Below are 25511 nucleotides of genomic sequence, written 5' to 3'. Positions count from 1 at the left end.
TTTAAAAAAGAGTAAAAGTATGAAAAATACTTAATACAGGTAAAAGTACTGCATCCAAGTAGTACTACTTTATCAGCAAACTGCACTATTACAACCAACTTATCTATAATTAATTATTATTATTAATATTGACATTTTATTCAGGTTGGGAAGATATTCACAATAGCCTACTGTTACTTTAAAAGGTTAAAAAAAGTAAAAGTATTAAAAAAATCTTAAATACAAGGAGAAGTACTGAATCCAAGTAGTACTACTTTATCAGCAAACTGCTTTGTTTCAACCTGCTTATCTATAATCTGATTATTATTATTAATATTGACATTTTAATTTAGGTTGGGAAGATTATAGCAATAGCCTACTGTTACTTTAAAAGGTTAAAAAAAAGTAAAAGTATGAAAAATACTTAATACAGGTAAAAGTACTGCATCCAAGTAGTACTACTTTATCAGCAAACTGCACTATTACAACCAACTTATCTATTTAATTATTATTATCAATATTGACATTTTATTCAGGGTTGGGAAGATATTCACAATAGCCTACTGTTACTTTAAAAGGTTAAAAAAGAAGTAAAAGAAGTATTAAAAAAATCTTAAATACAAGGAGAAGTACTGAATCCAAGTATTTATCAGCAAAGTACAACCAGTCCCTCTGTCCCAGTACAACCAGTCCTCTGTCCCAGTATAACCAGTCCCTCTGTCCCAGTACAACCAGTCCCTCTGTCCCAGTACAACCAGTCCTCTGTCCCAGTACCACCAGTCCCTCTGTCCCAGTATAACCAGTCCCTCTGTCCTAGTACAACCAGTCCTCTGTCCCAGTACAACCAGTCCTCTGTCCCAGTATAACCAGTCCCTCTGTCCCAGTACAACCAGTCCCTCTGTCCCAGTACAACCAGTCCCCCTGTCCCTGTCCCAGTACAACCAGTCCCTCTGTCCCAGTACAACCAGTCCTCTGTCCCAGTACAACCAGTCCCTCTGTCCCAGTACAACCAGTCCCTCTGTCCCAGTACAACCAGTCCCTCTGTCCCAGTACAACCAGTCCCTCTGTCCCAGTACAACACCAGTCCCTCTGTCCCAGTACAACCAGTCCCTCTGTCCCAGTACAACCAGTCCCTCTGTCCCAGTACAACCAGTCCTCTGTCCCAGTACAACCAGTCCCTCTGTCCCAGTACAACCAGTCCTCTGTCCCAGTACAACCAGTCCCCCTGTCCCAGTACAACCAGTCCTCTGTCCCAGTACAACCAGTCCCTCTGTCCCAGTACCAGTCCTCTGTCCCAGTACAACCAGTCCCTCTGTCCCAGTACAACCAGTCCTCTGTCCCAGTACAACCAGTCCCCCTGTCCCAGTACAACACGTCCTCTGTCCCAGTACAACCAGTCCCTCTGTCCCAGTACAACCAGTACAACCAGTCCCTCTGTCCCAGTACAACCCTGTCTGTCCCTCTGTCCCAGTACAACCAGTCCCTCTGTCCCAGTACAACCAGTCCCTCTGTCCCAGTACAACCAGTCCTCTGTCCCAGTACAACCAGTCCCTCTGTCCCAGTACAACCAGTCCTCTGTCCCAGTACAACCAGTCCCCCTGTCCCATTACAACCAGTCATCTGTCCCAGTACAACCAGTCCCTCTGTCCCAGTACAACCAGTCCTCTGTCCCAGTACAACCAGTCCTCTGTCCCAGTACAACCAGTCCCCCTGTCCCATTACAACCAGTCATCTGTCCCAGTACAACCAGTCCCTCTGTCCCAGTACAACCAGTCCCCCTGTCCCAGTACAACCAGTCCTCTGTCCCATTACAACCAGTCCCTCTGTCCCAGTACAACCAGTCCTCTCCCAGCAGAAAGGCCTCACTGGAGGCAACCCAGCATGCACCTGTTGGTCACGTGGGTCAACATTGGATGGGTGTGTTTGATTTGGGTCACCTAGCTTGCTCCGCCGGGTGGAGCAGAATCACTGCTCAGTAATGCATCTTTTTAATTAACCCTATAATGACTTTATTCTTCATCATATAACATTAGGATAAAAAATACATAACTAGAATATAAGAAAAATAACTGATTATTAAAATAACCGTCTTTTTTTACAGTAATGAGATTTAATTTAATTACTTCCACCACTGATTTTAATGTTGTAGCAGCTTAAGATGGAGATTATTTTAACAAGTTTATATACTGATGGGTAGTTTAATTTAATCATATTTTACAAAATCATCATATATTGATGCAAATAAAAAACTTTGTAAAGTTTGTAAAACTAACTACTTTCTGCAAAGTAGTTAGTGGAGGGAAGTAACTAGATAAGTAGCCTACATTGACTGTAGGCTACTGTATTGAAGTAAAGCAAGAATTTGAGTTAATGATACTTTACTTTAGTATTTCCAATTTATACTACTTACATATAAGCTTCACTACATTTCAGAGGAAATATATTGTACTTATTAAACTACTACATTATTTCAATAACTATAATTTCTTTGCAGATTCTACATTTAAGATTTCACATGTATACAAAACATAAAAACTTTTAAAATATGATGTATTTTAGTGATTAGTTTAAAATAAAGCAGTTTAAATTATCTCCATTTCTGACTTTAAAAGGCTGCTCACATGTTATTGCTATTCTGCAGGAGCAGTATTTTTACTTTTCATACTTTAAGTGCACTTTTCATGATAAGACTTTTACTTATATGGAATTTAGAATACAGGACTTGTACTATAGTGGAGTATTTTTACCTTGAGGAAATTGATATTTTTCAAATTTAAGATAAGCATTGTAAGCATGCATTTTAAGATTAACTTTACTTGCATTGTTTTTTATGAACAATATCACTATCCAGGGTGCAGAGATGTGTGTTAAATGAAATGAAAATATAGGAAAAAAAAAAAATATATATATATGTATTCCTGATTGCAGCAGAAAACATTATGACCTCATGTTGCACTCAGTGCATCGTTTAGTCCCTGAGCTTCTTGTTGAGTTTAATCAACAGTGAAGCCTATTCAAGGAATATTCCCATAATTCATGAATGACAACGATGGGTGGAGGGCCTGGGGGGGGGGGGGGGTTGCTATGAATATATTGCTCTGCAGCTTCTTTTTCTAAACTTTGTCAACATTGTCATTGTAAACAAAGAGCTTCTCTGGAGCATGACTGAGATGTTTCATGTCCTAATGTGTCCACGTTTTGACCCAGTTCAGACAATTCTGAGAAACACGGATGTTGGCTGACCGGGTCATATCCACAGGAGATAAGGGGGGGGTTGTTATACTTTCACCATAACAAAACCACTAGTTTTTTTATTTAATGATCAATATTCGCTGAGGTTGTAGAAACAGGAAAATACTTGAAGAACTTTTGTTTTTATAATCATGAAATGTTATTTTTCTCAGACATTCATGTTCCCCTCAGGATGAGTTAGCATAACTTTGATGACCTTCTGACCTTTTATCTTAGCGCCGTTATCAGGTCAAAACGTAAACATGTCCAATACTTTGGTTTATGGCTGATTAAAACTACATTCCCAGCAGCCCCAGCTTCACTTTGTCTTTTTTAGTGCTAATTAGCAAAAAGTTAGCATGCTAATTACTATGAAAGTAAATACAGGGAACATCAGGCCTTTTCCCTACTTATCATCAGAATTTTAGCATGCTGACATTAGCATTTAGCTCAATCCTGTAACCTCCAAGTTTTGATTTAAACATTTCCAAACATAAACAATTGATTTTAATGGCAGAAGAGACTTTTTAAATCAGAAGAGTATGTATGTGTAAGTGTATATGTAAATGAGCTACATTAAAAAAAAAAGGATGTTTTTATTTTGCATGCTCCTCAGCTGGCCAGCAGAGGGCATGAGAAGTACAGTAGATAAGATTTGATCAGCTCCTTTCACATTTCTTTTTGTATTTTATTAACTTGTCTGTCGTTTTTCTTCCTCTGTACTCTGATGGGAAACGGTGAAGAAGAAAGGAAGCAAGTGAGAAAACACATCAAAGGGACAAAAATGAAGATTGTCTTGATGAAAAAGTGAAGAGAAACATGAGATAAATAATACATTTATATATATATTTCTTTTTAAATCATTCCATTATCATGCAACAATGTTAATTAAAAAAGGAGACAGCTGGATGCAATTTAAACAAACAGATAAAAAGCTATATTTTCTGAGTTAAAGCCAATTCAATATCCTATAAAAATGGATAAATTGAATGCTGAGTATAAGCTGTTGCGTCTTCATATCAGATGTATAAATGTGTAAAAAAGACTTTTCTTGGACGACACATAAAAGCTGAAGATGAATGAGCTCTCATCCTGTTTACCAGGAAGATGGATTTCAGTCTCTTCTGCTCAACTTGCAAGAATGTGTAGCTTAAACCCTGTTATGACATAAGACGGCCTTTGTTTCCCCAAATCTGAATTATGCATGGCTCCACTGAATCCTTCTTACACACACACACACACACACACACACACACACACACACACACACACACACACACACACACACACACACACACACACACACACACACACACACACAAACACGGTACGGACTGCTTATGTTACACTTTGATGCACCAAGGAGGATTTCACACTTGATCTGTTTGTCCGTATATATTCATGTGCACACACACACACACACACACACACACACACACACACACACACACACACACACACACACACACACACACACACACACACACACACACACACACACACACACACACAGATGAGGTCTGAGGTGAGCAGGCTGTCACAGACTTTTCTCCTGCGTGTGCATTAAGATCAGTTTTCATGTTCTGGATTTGTGAAGCGAAGGAGAAATAATCGTTATATTCACATTTCCTGCTGTTAGTTTTGAGAAAAAGATTATTTCTTAATGTAACCTTCATTGTACAATAATTTGCACTCTCTTATTTGCAATATTAACTTTAGTATTTTCACCATGATTGATTGTTTTTATCAAATACATTGATTAACTCTGTCAAGATTATTTTTGGTGTATATGTGCTGTTTTATTTGGTATTACTCACAATACTCACAGTGTGTATTGTGGTCTGTGTGTGTGTGTGTGTGTGTGTGTGTGTGTGTGTGTGTGTGTGTGTGTGTGTGTGTGTGTGTGTGTGTGTCATCAATAGTTATATAAGAGGGATTTTGGATTTTCAAGAAAAGAGAAAAGTGAAGATATCTTCATCCTCACACAAAGTCTAAAACTTTACCTGCGTTCCAAATCGCATACTTTTAAAAGGATTCAAGGATTCATTAATCTTTTTTTTTATGCAACACAAGAACGCACAACAAAAAGCAGTTGTAGCCATTTTGCAACAAAAGAAACACATGACAAACAAAACAAAACAATAACTGTAATGCATTCTTATGAACTTACATCAGGCTGAATTCAAAGAGCAGCGACAAAACGAATACTATAACACTTTATGTGTATTAAAACCAGAAGACTCAGAGTTAGTAAACACATTTAAACATTTTCACTTTTAATCCTCTGATTGGTTTCATTCAAATGTTGCAAACCAACAGAATTAATCCTGCTGACGTGTATTTTACAGGTACAGACAATAACCGTGATACATACAAAATGAAATATTGATATAATGTAAATAATTCACATATGATAAAAGCATGTAGTTGAAATCTGATATTGTAACATCTCTAGCATATGAGTGTTTTTTAGTGCTGATCTGATATTTTTACACCATTGAGGTCAATGAGGCTTCAAATGATGCTTTTAAATGGATAAAACGACAAATCCATAACTACAAGTGGAGGAGTGGATGCATTTTTTTTGATTAAACTGAGTGTGTGAATGTTTTCAAAATGATATGTATACTTTAATAAAGTAAATAATGTGAGTAAAATCACATTCATTAGTTTGATTTACATCCCATGGATTGCATAAATAAGGTGTTTTTATTATGCATACACTTGATTTCTTCTTATTTTATAGTTATCATGTGACGTGTGATGTATGACTCCCCCCCCCTCAAATCCTGAACAAAGATCAAATAACCTTATTTCTGATCCTCCAGAACAGCAGGCCTCTCTCTGCACCCGTCATCAGCAACGGTACATCAGACCCGGACGTTTCTGCTGTCGTTCCTCCTCTCACACCTCTGCTATTAGTCTGAGCACCGAGATGTATCGACAGGAGACGCTCAATAAGGAGAGGGAGGGTCGGCTATCGCGTGATAAGAAATGCAATTTTCTTACTATACTAAAGAAATATGGAAACGGCAGATTTTTTTTAAGAGAGACGTGAACTTTCTGCTGAATGTGAGGGCTGTTTGTCAGTGACTGTGTTTCATATTGGCATGTGTGAGTCGCTGCTATCTGTTGTTTCAATTTTTAATAAAGTTTTTGACAGAAAAGTATCATCTTCTGAAAAGTTATCCATTTAGGTTTTTTGTTGTTTGTTCAAATGTATTTATTAGGATTCAGTCTCTCCAAGTGTCTGATGGAGGACACGTCAGCAGCACAAAGCTCCAGGCTTTCTGACCGACCTTTTATTAAAACAGGTTAGTGTTACATGTAACGTTGAGAGGTGGAGGTGGGTCAAGGTGAGAGATTTCCAGTTGCTATAACTGATAAATCAATATATGTTATGGTTTGTTTTTCTTTCTCTGTCTGTTTGGTCCACCACTTTGGTCAAGACTGAAATATTTCAATAACTTTTTAATGGATTAACACAAAACTTTGTTCAGACGTGCATGATCCCCAGAGGATGAATCCTAACGACTTTGGTGATCCTAGCAGGTCAACGTTTTCACTTGACATCCAGTGAAATATCTAGAAGATGGATTGGAACAAACTTTTTCTCTGACATTAATGATCCCCAAACGATGAATCCCAAACACCACCTGCCAATCAGTGTGTAGCCCCGCCCCTAAAGCATACCCTGCTTTATGGTCTGTTTGACTCTAAATGGAGCATCATTTACTAAATGAACATCATGCTGTATTGAAGAAGACTTGAAACTAGAGATTGAGACCATAAACTCATGTTTACAATGTTTACTGAGGGGATAAATCAAGAAGAAATGTCACTTAGAACATGTTTAAGCATGTTTCTATGCAACAGCGCTGCATCATAAATGTCCCTCTGATAACACAGTTTGTCTTATTTTTAAATGAATTTGCTCAAATGTTTCAAAGAGTCCACTGTTGTCAGAGAAATTATGCTGAAATAAATACACTTGTGTAAAAAAAGGAAAGCTGCCTCATTGAGGATGAACATCATAAGTGGCACTCATGCTATATGGAGACCATTTTTGTCCAAAGAGCTGCTGATCATGCAGATGATCAGATACTTCCTCCCCCTGATGGTGAGAGAATATTTTGAGAGAACTAATTTGCTAAAGTGGATATTATGTCCGCTCCACTAAACAATAATGTACATAAATACCAGAAAGGACAGAATATCTGATATGACGGAGCCCGATGACACTTCATCACCAGTACTAAAGGCTTCTGCTGTTCAACCGGACCTCTCAGGGCTGAATTAAAAGCCTGCATCTCTTTCAAAGTCACCCACGAGCCAAATAAAACTCATTACGCACATCACAGGAAATAGTTTTAATTAGCGTTCAAAAGGAGAAGTCTGAATGTATAAATGCACCTTTCAGGTCAGTGGTGTTACAGGTGTAGCAAAGCGCCAAAGCTACTAGACTACAACGCAGGAATAAGGAATGATAAAATCATAAACAAGGACACTAGGTCGGAAAGCAGGAAGTCGTCTTTTATTGTACAAACATTCTGCAACAATAGACTGTTCAGTTTTCAAGCAGGACTTATTGAACTAGGGACAAGTGATATACAACTTAAAGTACCTAACCGGAAACTTTTATAAAAGAGGTGGAGATGTAGACAGCCCCCAATATACTGAGAAAAGAGTTTTGAATTTGACATTGATACTTTTGGAGGACCGAAAGAGTTCATCCTACAAAACTTATATTGTCTCAAGCCAATTTCCATTCTCCTTCTGGGTGTACAAAAACATTTCTATATCCGGAGCTTATCTTGCAGACACCAGCATGTTGTTTCCCCCCAACTCGCCACCAAGAGTGTCGATTACACCGAGGCCCAATTCTCCTGCTTTTGAATGGATTGACCTTTTCTGCAGCCTGAGGCACCTGCAGACCTGCAGGGACCGAGCTGAGATGAGTTCTCTATGTCCTTGACGCTCAAGACAAGTCTGTGAATGCAACGTAAGACTTTTAAATGACCAAGGACTTCATTCTTAGTGCATTTCATTTTACCATTAAGTTGTTTTCATGCTGATTAAACGAGCAAATGATGCTTCACAGATGCTGCAGATGTGTAGAAACTCAAAACATTTGAATGTTGGAGGACTGGTTCCAATAATAATTTGGCGCATAGTTTGTTTGGTGTCATGGCTACAAAAGCACGGGTCCATCTTTCAGAAACTGCTTATTTATTGGCATTCAGCAAGGTTTCAATGGCGTTCTTCTTACCCTCCCTGAAAGACCACAGCACTGGGTCTTTCAGGGACCCATGTCATGACATTTGAAATTTCTGTACAGCCCGTTGTCCTCATATCTGGAGTTTGGATAGAGACCTCGAAGTTCTTCATCATCAATGATAGAAAGTCTACTCCTCACTGTTGTACCATCAGATTTTGTAGAAATGATGAGGAGCATCCCAAAATCTTTGACATCCGCTAAAGAAAATCTATTTCGTCCTTTGTTACATGACTGGCTGGTCAAACTCGCCGTCCTGTAACAAAGAAGAAAACGATCTAAATATAAAGTTTATATCATAAACAACAATCAAACAAGACAAAACTATCATTCTAGCTTGAACCAAGCCCTCACGTTAACTTCATTTAATGTCAATATACTGGAGTCATAAGAAAAAAGAAGAAACTACAACACACACACAGGAGGTAATAGAAAGCCGGCATCATGTGGCCCAAATTATTATTGAATAATGTATAAATATTCCCAAAACTAGTCCAAAATATGAACTTTAATTGGTTTGTTTGTTTGTCAGCAGCTCATTTCACGAGTTTCAGCCTTTAACTTTCTGATTTTTTAATATTAAATGTTAAATTTAAGGCGGCTGTGGCACATGAGGTAGAGCGCTTGTCCCGTAACCACAAGGTTGGTGGTTCAAACCCCTCTACCGGCAACATGCCGAGGTGTCCTTGAGCAAGACACCTAACCCCAAGTTGCTCCCCGGGTGCTTCATTGCAGCCCACTGCTCCTCCGGGATGGGTTAAATGCAGAGAAATAATTTCCCCATTGTGGGACTAATAAAGGCTTAATTATTAATTATTATTATTAAAGAATGTTTTAAAAAGCAAAGTTAACTCACCATCAGGACTCTACTGAATGAAGATCTCGCCCACAAAGTAAAGATGATGAAGCTCTTTGTGTTTCATCTTTTCCACAACAGCATTTATATTTATTCAAATGTTTTGCTGAGCCAATATCCCATAATAACTCACAATGGAGTAAGAACTGGTCCAAATCCAGTTGTAGAAATCTGTCATGTTAAAAGATGATCAAAAAAACCTCTTGCCTCCTCTCTCCTCCTCTCTCTCCCCCTCTCTCGTCACGAGCTGGCCCCTATAAGAAGCAGCGCGGCTCGGGGAGCAGCTCACACTTTCTCCGCTCAGGTGCGCCTCTGCAGACCGAGATGCGCGTTATGGAGCGCACGTTCCGAGAGCAGCTCTTCTTCCTGGTGTTGTGTCTGTCCGTCCTCAAGGGAGACTCCAGATACATCGAGGTGAGAACTTAAGCTTTGTTGTTGGATAAAGACTAAGGTAAGTTTATAAACTCTTCATCTTCTTCCTCCTCTTCTCCTCCTCCTGCAGAACAACGAGATCTCCAAAGATGAATTATTTTCATTTTTCAACTCGGAGCTGAAGAGAGACACACCTGAGGAATTAATGTACCGCCGACCTTTACGTGAGTCACAAAACATCTTCTATGTGTGCATGAGAGTGAGGGGGAAAAGACACATTTATTTACTTTTAAATAAATAAAATTGAATTATTTAAGAAATATATCAATCAATTTTGAACAGGACTACTTTCTCTCTCTTCTTTTTTCCAGTTCTGTTTACAGTTTCAATTTGTTTAATGGGCATTTCAATTAAAAAAATCGATTAGCCTAGAAGCAAAAGAAAAAAAAGGGAAAAAATATGTAATAATACATTTTTTGGAGTAGCACAGAAACAAAAGAAAAAAAGAACAATAAATAATAAAAATAATAATTTGAGTAGCATAGAAGCAAATGAAAAATGGACTATAAAAAATAATAATAAAAATGATTTGAGTTGTAGAGAAGAATAAGAAAAAGGCACAAATAAAAAAATTAAATACACTAAAAAATATTGATTGACATTGAAGCAACAGAAAAAAGAATAAAAAATTAAAATGAATAAAAATAATAATTTGAGTAGCAAAGAAGCAAATGAAAAAATTACAATAAAAAATTACAATAAAAAATAAAAGTAATTTGAGTGAGAAGCAAAAGAAAAAGGCACAATAAATAAAAATACATAGAAAAAATAAAAAGTATCCATCTCCTATGTGCTGTCTTCTGGTGGTTTTGTGTGTGACGTGTATAAATAGACTGGTGTGTGTCTCAGGTTGTCTGGACATGGTGGCGGTGGAGGGTCAGTTCACCTTCACAGCTGAGCGTCCTCAGCTCAGCTGTGCCGCTTTCTTCATGGCAGAACCCAACGAGCTGATCAGTGTGGATTATGACAACGTGGACATCGACTGCAGCGGAGGAGACTTCATCACGGTAGCAATACACAAAATATATCATCTTCTTCCTCTTATATGTTTAAAAAAAAGGTGTGAAACAGCATCTAGCTCTTGGAAGTGATGATGAAATAATAACATGTTCAGCTTTAAGGGGATAATAGGCGAGAGTTTTAACATTTTAACTTATAGATATCTCCATGAAACTTCAGAAATGTTATGTTTAAATATGCAAACCAGGCATTTTGTTATTAGATATGTGCTTGCATAAATCTCAAGAATAGAAATCAGAACATTGCATAAAGCCAGGTTCAAAATTGTTTGTTTCTTGTCAAAGGTTTTTACACAAAGAGTGTTGTATATATCTTCTTTTTAATCACTCCATAACTCAAAGAATTCAGTCAGCATCCATTAAAAAAAACTAAATTCTCTCTGTTAAAAACCTTTAGAATATAGATAGGAATGAAACTGGAAAGTTGGGTTAATGTAAGAGCTACTGAAGTGGAGATTTCTGGATCAGAGTCTGAGAAAAAACTCATTTTAAAGATATGTTTTATAACATACATTTTGAAGACTTAAACTTCCTCAGTTGATAACTTACATTCAGACAATATTACAAGTTTATTGAAATGTTATAATTCAATATGCAAATTAGGCATTACCTAATGGTCACTTTTGGTGAATTTAAAGGACATCTACAGACTCAAACAGACAAAGTAGTAAAATAAACACCTAACACCTGCGTGTTTAGGATGTTTCCTTTCAACTAGTCCGAAAAAAAGACATGTTATGGAAGCAGAAGGGCTGCACGGCGGTGTAGTGGTTAGCACTGTCGCCTCACAGCAAGAGGGGCCCGGGTTCATTTCCCGGGCTGGACAACCTTCTGTGTGGAGTTTGCATGTTCTCCCCGTGTCAGCGTGGGTTCTCTCCGGGTTCTCCGGCTTCCTCCCACAGTCCAAAGATATGCAGCTTAGGTGCATTGAAGACTCTAAATTGCCCGTAGGTGTGGATGTGAGCGTGAGTGGTTGTTTGTCTCTATATGTCAGCCCTGCGACAGACTGGAGACCTCTTCCAGGGTGAACCCTGCCTTCACCCATTGACAGCTGAGATCGGCTCCAGCACCCCTGCGACCCTTAACTGGATAAGCAGGTTACGGAAAATGGATGGATGGAAGCAGAATCTGAAAACTGATCAATGCATGGTGTTGTTGCCTGTAGTGTCTCGTCTAAATTGCGGCACCTCTAACTCCTGTTGCATAAAACAGCTTCTTAGGTCTGTTGTATATATTCAGTAATCACTGGTGATGGAATGTGACCTTGTTCTTGTTTAGGTACTGTACAGCTTGTACTTGTTTTCATGCCTTCAGAATGGGGTCATTTAACTTGCATGAGCTTAAAAACGCTTCCTGATTAGACAGAAAGCTCCTTTAACATAATGCACCTCTACATACCCTCTACCACCTCTACAGTGTGCTCCAAACGTATCCTAATAGTCTAAACCTTGAGTATTAAGTTCAACCAAAGGTCATTCATACTTTGATTAAATTAAACAAAAAAGAACCTCCAGAAATCCTCCGTGTCTTTACCTGTTACCGTGTCCCACCAAGGTGTTTGACGGCTGGGTGATGAAAGGAGAGAAGTTCCCCAGCTCCCAGGATCACCCTCTGCCTCTGTACGAGCGCTACGTGGACTACTGCGACTCGGGGTCGCTGAGGAGAAGCGTTCGCTCCTCTCAGAACGTGGCCATGGTCTTCTTCCGCATCCACAACGCCGGCAGCAGCTTCACCCTAACCGTCAGGAAACACATCAATCCTTTCCGTGAGTGAGAGTGTGTCACATTCATGAATACAAATGCACAAGTTTCAGATTTCAGTGTGAGTCTAGCAGGGTGGTTTAGTCATCAACTGCACCAACAGGAGACCGTTTGCCTGCAGAAACATGTGAGGACAGGATTAAAAAATCTGAATCTAAGGGCCAATTTGAACCCAACGATTGGGTCCATCCAGGAAATCCTTGTGACTTCCCTCCTTTTCTTTCCATTTCCTGCCTCCTTGCAGCTTGTAATGTCATCTCCCAGTCACCAGAGGGCAGTTACACAATGGTGAACCCGCAGCAGCACAGGAACTGCAGCTTCTCCATCATCTATCCGGTGGAGATCGACGTCTCCGAGTTCAGCCTGGGACACTACAACAAATATCCCAAGGTGAGGAAATACACAAGACACTGATTTATGTACAAGATCTACTTTACTGTTTCCTTAGGGCTCTTGATTCTTCTCCTCGCCTTACATTTCTCAAAGTTCTGCCCCCTTCTTCACTTTCTCAATCTGAACTCGTCAAATATCGAGGCTTGGTCAGTTGTCATGAGCTTCAAACCATGACCTCTAGATTCCCCTTCTAGCGCCAGTTTTGGACGTATCAGGGAAGACGTGTCATTTTCCGCTTTTCAAAATAAACTTCCAGCGTTGGTTTACTTAAAGTTTTTAGGTTCACTTGCAACAAAAGTACTTGCTTCGGCTTATCAAGAGATTGTGGTTTGGGTTAAAAGGAGTTTGTTTCGTGCGTAAAATAACTACGCTTGTTACATAACTGGCTGTAAGTTACGTGTCAAACTTACGGTAGAAAAGTAAATGTTAATTTGGTTTAACTCAGGACATGAACAGAGGTCTGGGTGAAAGTCTTGTGTTAATTGGATGCATCCATCCTCCACTCTCTGCCACCCAAAGAAAAGTATTGCACACTTTAAAATAAGTCAGTTGCTTTAGCCGTCTCATAATGACGCGGTCGAGTTTACATTGGAGTAAGTTGAATGTTTTTTGATGATTAACTACTTTTGGTAAAAAGCGATTTTGAGTTTGAGTGAACTGACCCTTTAAAACCTAAACGTTATGTGCAGTTCTACTTCTACCTCAATTCCACTTGATTTGCCTGCTTGCTGATGATATGATTTTTAAATTACAAGTTCATGTTGCACATTTTTTTGATGCTTAAGAAGTACTAAAGTAAACAGAACAGCAAGTCCTCATACCTGTATGACAAAATAAGTGCAAAATCTACAAAACATCTAATCTTAACTGTTGGTTCTGTTGCCTAAACCCAACCGTTGGTTTTGTTGCTTGAACCCAACAGTTGGTTTTGTTGCCTGAACCTAACTAACAAACAAAACCAACAGTTAGGTCTACAAATCCACGTAATTAGGTTTAGGAAAACAGTTTAGAAACCAATATGGTAAAACCACCATGTTGTGTGTCCTGTTTGTTTGACCCGTCCATTTCCCCTCTTGTCCCACAATCATCATCTTTTTAGATATCATAAAGTACGTCACTTGCTCTGAATGATGCTTCAACGCGTGGATGCATTTAATTTGTGTGTCCACCACAAATAAGGCTCCTAATTGACTTTCCATTGGCATTATCTTTTATGCTGAGCGAGACAGAACAAGCGGACAATTCTTGTCCCAGTAAACAAAACCAATAGATTGCATTTCGTTTTATATTTCAAAACCTGCCATCATACTCGTCTGGTCATGAAGCATTGTGTTGTCGTCCACAGAGGTCCATGCCCGGCTGTGCAGAATCAGGGGATTTTGTGCAGCTGCTGGGAGGAAGCGGCATCGACACGTCGAAGCTGCTGCCCATCACCGACCTCTGCATCTCCTTCACCGGACCCAGTGAGTACACCCCGACCTCCACCCTAACCACGTCATCAAACCGGTTGAACTAAGCTCCATAATAAATCTTTTCTCCTCCCCGCTCCACAGCCCACATGAAGATCGGCTGCGATAACACCGTGGTGAGGATGGTGTCCAGCGGGAAGTTCGTGAGCCGAGTGTCGTTCAGCTACAGACTACTGGACAGCCAGGAGCTGCAGACCATCAAACTGAACAATGTGGAGGATTTCTGTTTCAATAACTGATCCCGACAGGATCATGACGAGACAAATCTATCATTTGACTGCAAACATTTCTTCTTTTGTCAATTATTTCATTAAAAAAAGAAACAAGAGATCCACCTGGTCGGCCCTTCTGATTGGACGAAATGTCTTAAATTCAAATACAAAAGCGTATTAAGAATAAAATAAATACAGACAGTTATATTATATTACAGACTTTAAATTTGTTTTGAATTATTTTTTTTCGTTGCTTAATGAAGTGTCCTTTTGTGTTTGTTGGAACTGCTATTGTTTTTGCTTTGTGGACAGTATGTGAACAACACTTATGATATTGTTATTATGTTACATATGAGTTCATGATCAACATTCTTGTAAAAGGAATGGTGCTGATATGAATGTCTGTTTATTTTGCTGAATGACACATGATGTGCTGAGTCACATCCTGCCACAGATGACATAGAGGGCAATAGGTCAATATAATAAATAAAAGTGTTCATTGCCATTATGCAGTTGAATTTGTATAAAACCTTTTTGTAATAAAATTATATACCGCATGACAAAGCACTCAACTGTGTTTCCTGTGTTTGACTTGCACGACAACAATCCTTTTGTCGGATAAATACACATTATTCTATACAGTTCCTTTACATTTATATGTAGATAAATGATATTCGACTTCTGGTTCGTTGTGCTAAAAGGAAAATCCTGCAAATATTCCTGTTTGTTCTGTTCACTGCTCCATTAAATTACTTTCCATCCATTAGTTTCGGTGGAGGAACACATACGGGAGGTGTTCGCTGCTCCACCTTTCCAGACAGGACCACTTCTGTTTGTTCAGGAGTACACCAAAGTACATAAACTTTTACATTTTGATAAGGGTTGCAGTTCGGGTTATCAGTCCATCTGTGACCTGTTTCTCTGCTGGGTGTCTTTTTCAACCATTTATGATATTGACAATCAAACCAATCCTGTGACTTTCAGTTCTCTGCAATGGATAAAATGTAAGCGTTGTTTTAACCACAGTGATGCCTCTAGGGATGGCAGTGTTGGTTGGTCAAGTATTATAAATAAGCAATAAAAACAGTAGAAAAACACAAGTTTGGACCTGTACATAAATATCCTTATAACTATTGGATTGCCATGAGCATTTTGATTAGATATTCATGGTTCCCAGAGGATGAATCCTACTGACTTAGGTTGTTCCCTGCATATTCATCTCACCACACCAGCAGTTTTAATTTGCCCAATTAGGAGTTTAAATATAGATGGTGCAGGCAGAGTAGTTGCTCTGAGACCCGTGTGCCCGTAGAGAGGGCGAGCCATCAAACAATGTGTTGGTTGGAAAACCAAAGCGCTTGTGAATAATTCGGTTGAAGGAGACAGTATCTTTAACAAAATCAAATGCTTATTTTACATAACCTATAAATACTAAATAAACTTTCAAAACTATTCAATTAAAAGAACAATTTATCATTGTCTTGGTATTGGTACTTTGTCACACACAGAAATGCAATAATGATCGCTGGGAGATTTGTATGTCTATATTGTCCAATGTCATGTCTGTATTTGATTATTTGACCAGATGATGCAATAGTGTGTGTGTGTGTGTGTGTGTGTGTGTGTGTGTGTGTGTGTGTGTGTGTGTGTGTGTGTGTGTGTGTGTGTGTGTACATTTGGGGCCAATCGTAACTACCTTTGGCCACGTGTGTCAAATACTTTGGTTTATCACCAAACATCTGCAAAACAAAAGACATTCCCATCAGCCTCAGCTGCAGTTTGTGCTTAGTGCTTATTTGCAAACGTTAGCATGCTCAAAAGCTCAATTATCAACATCAGCATGTTAGCATCTTCGTTATGAGCACGTTAGCATGCCGACGGTAGCATTTCGCTAAAAGCATCGCTGTGCCACAGTAAAAACTCACAGAGCAGCTAGTGTGGCTGAAAACTCTTTGAGTTGTGTAAAGATGTAAACATAATCAATGAAAAACTGACTTCATATTCTAATATTCTAATAATATCAACCCGCTGCTGAGATTTCATTTCAGCTGTTCCGTATTGTCTAATGACTCAGAACTCGCTGGCTTTTTTAAACGACCCAGAGACCTTGCAGGTTTGTCAGTGGACTGCGTGCCACTTTATCACCGCTGCAGATGTGGGATGATGTCACTATCTTTGATGACGCCCCTCACTGTCACTAACGGGAGAACAGCAGGCGACTTTCCAGGAAAATGATGGCCTGAACGGTTCAAACCAATGGAGCGAGCGGTGATTAAAGGCCTGCAGGTGTTTTATCATTGACAGACACCTGCAGCCACAGCTGGTGATGAACGAGCGCGTGATGACGACCCACGACTTTACAGCAGATACCAGTGTGTGTCATTGTGTGTGTGTGTGTACATACTGGGGTGGTAAGCACCTCTAGTGGTTTATCACTAATCTAAAATTGAATATTACAGGAAATGAAGGTGCGGATACAAAGCAGCTGTGATCAAATCCCATGAAAAGACCAAAAGCAACAATGTGTTAGTCTTAAATGAATCTTTAAAACCAAGTTCTCCAATTGAAGATTGGCCAGTTTTATGATTGTAAAGGTTGGTAGTAAGTTTAGGCACAAAAACAACGTGGTTAGCTTTAAGGAAAGATCATGATTTGGGTTTAAATGTCGATTTTGTTAAGGCTTTGTCATCAAGGTCACAATAAGAAACATTTTTGTTAAGTTTCAGAAACGATTGTGGTCAAAAAACAAACAACAAAAAATGTTGACTGTCTCCACAAGTCTGATATTTTGACACATACATCCACAAAGACTGTATATAAGAAGTTGACGTAGTCACCAAGATGTCACTCGTTTGTTTGTGGACTGATGGTTTTGAAGCCACAAGTTCTGCATTTTGGCCGTCGTGTTTTATTTCATATGTATACATCATACTTTTATATAATGCTTAAAAATCTCTTATTCTTTGTAAGTATATATCAGGCAACTTCCTATGTGTCACCCCTGTGCTAATGACGTTAATGAATAAGCCTGATGACGCATTCCCTACATGAAGTTAATGAGCTACGACAACATGGTCCATAGGTTATTTTCTAGAGACGATTATTTATATTACTTATGTATTCAATCTATAGGTTTTGTAAAAGTTGTCAGTAGAGGCCTGTTCCTACGTTTACGTTCTTTTAAACTGCGAAACAACAGAGTTGTTGCTCAAAGAGAGTTTTATTTTTGACTGACTGATTGTGATGTTTGTTCGAATTCCTCTGTTACTCTAAAGATTTAGAAAATCAAGCGTGACATTTGAATTTGGCCTTTCTGAGCGACAAAATCATCAATACTTTGTCAATCACTCGGCGGGGGATCGAAGCGGATACAGACACTCAATATTTTGAATGTTGTGTCTAAAACATCCAACTTTTATACTCATGAGACAATTATATATTTTAGAAAAGTTATTCTCAATAGGTAAATTTTTTTTAGATTTGAAAGGAAATCATTTTAATCATCTCTTGCAAATGTACTTTGATATTTGCTCACTGATTGGTGTTTTTTGTAAGATCAACTTTTAGTCATGCCTTTTAGTGAAATGTCATGTCACCTTTTGAATGGATGCTAAAGTTTTTGTAGAGAATTTCAGCTGGTCTATTAATTTAATTGGTCCCCATAGGATGGATGTTAATGGTGTTTACCATTTCCTTTAACGCCATCACGAGGTTGACATCTCTAGATTAGATTTAAACGTCCCGACGACTATTTGATGGATTGCCATGAAATTTGGTTCTCATTCTGGAGAACCTGAACGAGGACGGAACAGTAAAATGAGATTTTTCTAAAGGTAGTCTGGTGCTCGGAAACTATTCCACTTTCGTCCACAAGGCACGCCGAAATCGACACAAAATGATAAAGTTCCTTGTAGTAACTTTGATTGCAAATGTATCACATGAGGGTCTATAAGTCATGTTTTCTGGGTCACACATATAGGCTGAATTCCTTCAAATAGATGGATTAGGTTAGACCTGACACACTTATTCATTACTCATTAAAAAAGCACGGAACACCATAACTTGTTATCTATAAAATACAGTGTACAACAAGGTCAGATAAAACAATGTAAACATTTAAACTTCCTTATTATATAGTTTGTACCTAAATGTAAATCATTTCTTTTATAATTTATGAATTCCATTGATCTTCTAATTTCTCTGTGCAGCAGCAAACCGACTGTTAACATCATGTGAGTCCAGTATGAATCCAAGGCGACATTAGAAGTGATGCAAAGACCACTTTAACGTTTTTTTCCCAGTGTGGTGGAAGGATCAGGCTGTACGTTGGCCATAAGGAGCTTCCGGACCCGTTTTTCACCCCGTGTGTCGTCGTCATCCCCCGGAGGGATGACCACACCATTTTCCAGGATAAAGCAAGCCGCCGTGGAAAATCTGGCACCTCGCATGCTGCGCTTCATAACAGGATCATCCTCCATCTGCAGCACTAATCAGCAGCACTAAAGGTGTTCGGACACATAATGAGAATTCATGGTGCTGCTCTCTTCTTCTTCTTCTTCTTCTTCTTCTTCTTCTTCTTCTTCTTATTGCTGCCTAAAACTGTGAGGGAGACCTGAAGAAAAAAAAAACTAAACTATTGTGTAATTCATCTTCTACCTTCACCGATCTGACTTGACTTAATAGTTCTCTTACAGTCCATTAAAAAATATGGAAAAATAAAATGCAGAAGGGGCAGAGTTTGAATCAAGATATTTAATTCTTATTTGTGCATTGGTAGCATTTCGATTGCTTCGGCTCTCAACACGGTGACGTCTGAGCCGGCAGCCTGTAGCTAACGGTGCTAACAGTGCTAATGATTTATATGTTTATCTGTTATATTTTTGACATACCAATTTAGGAGAAATCTACTGACACAAATAGACAGTAGAATAAACACAAATGTGTATTTGAGATGTTTTCTTTCCACTAGTCTGAAACTCAACATGTTATGGAGGCAAAATATCCCAAATCGCAAAATGTTTCTCCCAGCAGGGACCAACGGAACAGAGAGGCAAAGCTCGCAAAGCTGGATTGTGTTTCTTTGTGATTTTTTTTTTTACATGCTTTTTCTTTCTTGTTCTTATCTTGTCTGTCTTCATAATTCAATTCATTTTATATTGTTGTTGTTCTGTTCGTGGTGTACACACAGAGCCAACTTTAATGTCCCTTGTTAAGGTCTGCAGCTGTGTGACCCCTTGTTCTGCAAAAACGCTTTACATATCACATTCACACACACACACACACACACGCACAGGTCAGTAATGGGGAGTTATGACACAAACAGTGACGCACAGAGTGACGGATCTGTAGAAGGGACAGCATGTGGGAGATGAGAGCTTGAGGCGTATTTCTAAAGACATTGGTGGCAGGTTGCAGCTACAGACCGACACTAGAAATGAGGAGAAAGCGTCATAAAATACATCAAAGACAAATATATACCTGCTACATGTTTATTAATCACATTAGGAAAGATTTCTTTGGGCTCTCCCCTCTTTTATTCCTCCATCACACCTTTCTTATTGGGCGTTTCTTTCTAATTCTCAACCTGATCTTATCAACAACTAAACGTGTTCAGGAAACACATTTTATGTTTGTGGCATGTTTTAGATACAAAATCACAAACATTTCTTTAAACTTTATCAGCCTTTCTTTCCATTATCCCTCTCGATATCAATGACACATGAACCTCATCTTTTCTTTTTTGTCCCATTTTTCTTTTCACCTTTTCTCTCTGGTCATTAAAGTTCCTCGTCTCCTGCTTCCAGAGCCATAAAGAAGCTTCTGACTTCACATTTTACAGTAAATAAAGAATCAGTCTATACATTTTTTATGCAGTTTTGCTGGGCTGTACATTAAAACAGTGTCTCTCCCATCATGCTGGAAACTTAGTTGCATGTGCAATTCAGGTGCAAGCATCTCTTAATTGCCAGTAATCCCCCCCCCCCACTAACAACACGTCATGATGATACATATACAACTATCAGAGATGCTCACGACACGTGACTCAAACTCACATGATGTTTAGTCCCAGGAAATGAGGAGACGCTCACTTCAAATAGTGTACGTGGAGTGAGAGAATATAAATATCCACATTGAAAAATAATAAAATGACACTTGTGATTGATTGCAACCTTTTAAGAATGGGAACAAAAATACATAATTACTGCATGGCATCTTCCCGAGGGAGATATGGTGATTATCCTGCTCCATTACAGCCAATCACAGACAAATTGCATTGTAACGGTGAGGGGTTTGTGCGAGCACCATCTGCGCGCATAAAAGCTCTGCACTGTAGTTTTGTTTCAGTAATTTTCCTCAGATGTCACAGCGGAGAATGTCACCGCAAATCAACCGTCTGGTCGGGTATTTTGGGGGAAAAGGGACGTACGGAGGGAAAACCCTCAGAAAAAAAAACAGCTTGAGTCGACACGTTCGACCTCCCCAAGGTGACAAAATCAACACTTCTGCGTGATTGGCTGCTGGACCCAGGTGGTCTGTCATACTGGGACTTGCCCTGTGTCATTGAGACATGATGGCACACTGTCGCTTCACAAAACCACGACGCCTCTCACACATCCTCTGTATTTGAGCATTTCTATTTCATTCTGCTTTATGCTTCCACTCCACCACATTTCAGAGGGAATTATTGTACTTTTACTCCACCAAAGTCTCCTCAAAACTTTTCAGATTGTTTCATTTAAATAACTTTAAATAATAAGAAAAGTTCCACACATTTAATAAAACGTGTGTGTATCAGAACTTTTTTTCTTCTTCTCTCTTAATCATCTCACGGCCCCCCTGTTTTATCTGGTGACCCTTTGGAGGGGCCCGACCCCTAGGTTGGGAACCACTGGACTAAACTAGGTAACTGTATATAAAGTAGTTCCAACAGTAGAATACTTAATGCAATTGTCTTAATTCAAGTCATCAGCTGGGGAAGTTTCATGGTGATATAAGTCATTTGTTTACCCTATAGCCTGATTCATAGAACATTTTACTATCCATAAATAATATCCATAAATCAGAAAATACTGTCTGTTGGCTCAGCCGACACCTTGTTTAGAGCCGTGAGGAGGCGATAGATATGTTCTGAATTTCCAATTCATCACCTTTAAATAAAGGATTTGTAAACAACTGCACACTGCACATGCCCACATGCCAAAACATTTTGTGTTAAAACGTCCGATAAATAAATCAAGACAAAGTTCCAGTTTACAGATGATATATTCAGTTTTTTATTCACTGTAGCTCCATTTAGTTTTTACATGATGTCACCCAGTAGTTGTGATTTATTTTGCCATAATAGTTCTCATCTTAAAAGACTCAAAGTCAACTACTGATCAAAACCAAATCGACACAAAAAAACTTAGGGGGAAAAAAAGAAACATTTTCACACAATATATATATATCTCAAAGCATTAAATGTTACAGACATAGTACAGTAGATCTCCCTACGGTGAGCCTGTGACCTTTTCCATGACTCTTTGCGCCAACATGAGTGGAAAATAAGTGTTCCTCCTCTGGGAACACCGACTGACAGCGAGACGGACAAGGGAAAGGTTTCCTAAATGAAGCATCAGGCTGAGACAACGTCTCCAAAGACTTTTATATCCGAGCAGGGACAACAAATACATGACGACGGCGTGTTTTTAAAGGTTAATGCCTCTCAATTAATCAGCAGAAATGACCTGAACCTACTGGGCCTCCTTTCACTGTATAGACACAAACTAGGAGGGAAGTTTTTACTGTAATGCACTCAAGTTTTGGATCAAACACAGCTCCAAACACAATAAAAAAAAGATGACAATGACAACACCGTGGGCATTTTTTTATTGTATTTTCTAGTTTAAACAACACTCTAATATAAAAAATTACTAATTTGGGATTCTGAGATCACAAAGTCATTGTTAAACAGTATTGTTTTACAGATGGGGGGGCGCTAATACAAATAATTTGACTGATGGGACATTAACTGTATCGTTTTTTTAGTGAGGTGGCATTTTTTTTTAAACCATCGGTTCACAGCTACTTGGATTTCTTCTGCTGCTCTTGGAAGAAGTCGTTGCAGGCCACAGTGAGGGCGGCCACCAACACAACGAACTCATTGAAGTCCACCTCGTTGTCTTTGTTAGAGTCCAGGTCGTTCATGATTTTCTCCACCAGCATTGGATCCTTCTGAGACTGAAAAACGGGAAATTAAAATAGAACATTAGTCCAACAAACAATAATGACTCTCCTGTATTACTTGGACTTGTTAGCCAATAGTATTGTCACTGATCGGGCATTAAAAAGAGCTTCAACACTTCTAGATTTCCGTTTTTTGTTGGAGCTTCATATTGACTCACGGCAAAGATCTGCCGTCCGTGTCCGCTGGAGAGCAGAGTGATGTTGCTGCTAAATGAGCCATGAGCTGCAGCTGATCACACCCGACATTTATTGCTTTTGCTCATTTCCTCCAGGATTGGAAGGCAAGACATGGCTTTCCTTTTACCCCCCCTAACCTCCGAGGCACCGCTGATCTTTACGTCGTGACACTCATCAAGGGCCAACGTTTTTAGCAAAAGGTTGAAATTAAAATCCAGTTCGCAATGAGGGCAAACTCAGATGGGATTGATTTCATTAGGAAAATATCACTGCAGCGCTGCTGGAGTTTTTCTTATTTTGTCAAAAAGACTTTAAAAGTAATGTCTTAATTGTGAAAGTTGAACGCACACAGCTCTGAAAAAATGAAAAGACGAACTGCTAAACTGAATCCTGCATAAATATTAGTAAACAAGTACCCACCAGGAATTAAAAACAAAAGCTATTTCTTTCAAAATTCAACTTTCATGCTTTCTAGCAGCACATAGAGTAAACATTTGAAAAAAGTACATCTATATATATATATATATATATATATATATATATATATATATATATGGTATATTTAGCTTTAAAAGTAGGAGAATCAGTTCATTGTTCATCTGAAATTCTATTGCAAAACAAAGTTTTTCAAATTGTTCCATAGAAACTATTAGGAAATGATATAAAACTGATTAAATAAAATAAAGAAGAAAGTCTAAAATAAACTCAAAAACAATATAAATGAACAAAAACTACCAACCCTGAAAGGAGAGCCAACTTAAACTTAACTGAAATAAAAACTATAGAAAAGAAAATATTATATATATATATATGAACACACAGTAATCTATCAAGTGTCAGTGTTTCCTGTCGGAGGAAACTGAGGGCGAGTGCGTCGCTGCGTCTATTCTCAGAGGTGACTGCAGCTCGAGGGGATGTGATGACATCATGGGAGCGTCTATATTTGGAGGCGATACGGGCCACTGATGATGATGAGGATGCTGTATGAGCACCTGAGGCTTCCCATCCGCATGAGGGAGGACAAGACGAAGAAGAAAAATATATATGTGTGGAGACATCAGAGGTCTGACTCTGAGGCCTCGGACGTTTTCTTAACGCTCTCAATCATTTTTCGGGCTCGTGCTCGCCGCTATCAGACGGACTCAGGGGAGCTTATCTGAAATGACCTCTCCTTCTCCCCTCAGCCTTTTATTTCACACAGCGCTGTGATGTTACAGCCACCAGCAGTTTACACTCTGACAGCAGGATAGCAATCAATGAGAAAACAATTTCCTCGGACAAGGTCGGCATGTTCGTCTTCAAAACATCTTACGACATCGTGCTGCTTTCTAGTGAGTCAGTGGACATCAAAGGGTCGTCCAAAGAGCCTTAATAAGTGGATTACTATAAATACTATTCGTCATTATAGATCCATTGAGGAAACTCTTTAGTGCACCAACATATTCCAAATCAGGGGCAGTTTCAGGGTTAACCCTTCTATTTAAAAACACGATAAATTAAACCAGGTAATCAAACATGCTGAAAGGTCTACTGTACCGTGAGGAAGTCGGTGAGCTCACTGTTGAGGAGCTCCTTCATCTCGCCCTTGTTGAGCTTGTATTTGTCTCCATCGTTTCCGGAGTAGTTGTAGAAAACCTTTATCAGCGCATCCATTGCACCTTCGAGCTGGCTCGGCATTCTGCTGGAAGGATGATGAACACTTGAGGCTTCCTGACAAAGAAAAACCACACATTTAATATAATAAAACTAACATTATTTACATGAGAGTGATAAACAGATTGTCTGTGGGAGAGAGGTGCTCTTACCTGGTTAGAGTCCCGTGCGACTGTGACGAGAGATGCGGCAGCACAGCTTGTTTATTAGGAAATGAGCGGAGGCTAAGTAAAGCCTCCTCTGTCTTTGTGGAGATAATTAATTCCACAGGTGAGACGCCCATGGTTACTCCGTCTTTCTTTCCAGGAGTTAATCAAGGATGTAAGGTGGAAAAAAACAAAACATGTACCAGTGTAACCCTGGAGATCCCCCGGGTGTTCATCAGTGTCTGGGCCGTGCGAGGGCCTTCACACATTCACTCCCTGAAGTGACTTCACAACACTTACAATACAAAACCATTAAGACAATCTAATTGTTTAAAGATGCAATGTGTAAAACCTGGCCACATGATCCACACTAATGGGAGGAAGTATTTCACCTCTACTACTATTTTTTTTAAATAATTGACTAAATGTAATTTACAAAGAATTCAGGTCAAACATTTGCAGCACATGTAGAAAATATGAAGGTTGTATAGAGCACATATATATATATATATAAATAAAAAATAATATTAACGCACAATTAAAAAAAACAAGTATATATATCTATATATATATAGATATATATAAGATAAGATAAGATAAGATAATCCTTTATTAGTCCCGCAGTGGGGAATTTACAGTATACACACACAGCTATAAACAAACTTATTAGATGAGGGAAAAAA

The 25511-nt window shown here is 38.9% G+C and overlaps 2 protein-coding genes across 2 annotated transcripts; one reads left to right on the top strand and one right to left on the bottom strand.

The window, feature by feature from the left end:
• Window positions 1-9665: 9665 nt before the first annotated feature.
• Window positions 9666-14653, top strand: crhbp (corticotropin releasing hormone binding protein). Its single transcript, XM_054612957.1, has 7 exons — window positions 9666-9755; window positions 9844-9937; window positions 10623-10780; window positions 12347-12557; window positions 12797-12942; window positions 14291-14408; window positions 14499-14653. Exons 1-7 carry the CDS (start codon window positions 9666-9668, stop codon window positions 14651-14653), a joined length of 972 nt encoding a protein of 323 aa, XP_054468932.1.
• An 8037-nt stretch (window positions 14654-22690) lies between these two features.
• s100z (S100 calcium binding protein Z) lies at window positions 22691-24706 on the bottom strand. The gene is made up of 2 exons (XM_054612652.1): window positions 24566-24706; window positions 22691-22846 (listed from the first exon to the last, which is right to left on the bottom strand). The coding sequence occupies exons 1-2, from the start codon at window positions 24704-24706 to the stop codon at window positions 22691-22693; spliced, it is 297 nt and encodes a 98-aa protein (XP_054468627.1).
• Window positions 24707-25511: the final 805 nt, after the last annotated feature.

This window comes from Anoplopoma fimbria, chromosome 14, assembly GCF_027596085.1.
Source record: "Anoplopoma fimbria isolate UVic2021 breed Golden Eagle Sablefish chromosome 14, Afim_UVic_2022, whole genome shotgun sequence".
In the NCBI taxonomy this organism is placed as follows: Eukaryota; Metazoa; Chordata; class Actinopteri; order Perciformes; family Anoplopomatidae; genus Anoplopoma; species Anoplopoma fimbria.
The sequence above is the reverse complement of the archived record's forward strand: the minus strand, read 5'-3'. Positions and strand labels throughout refer to the sequence as shown.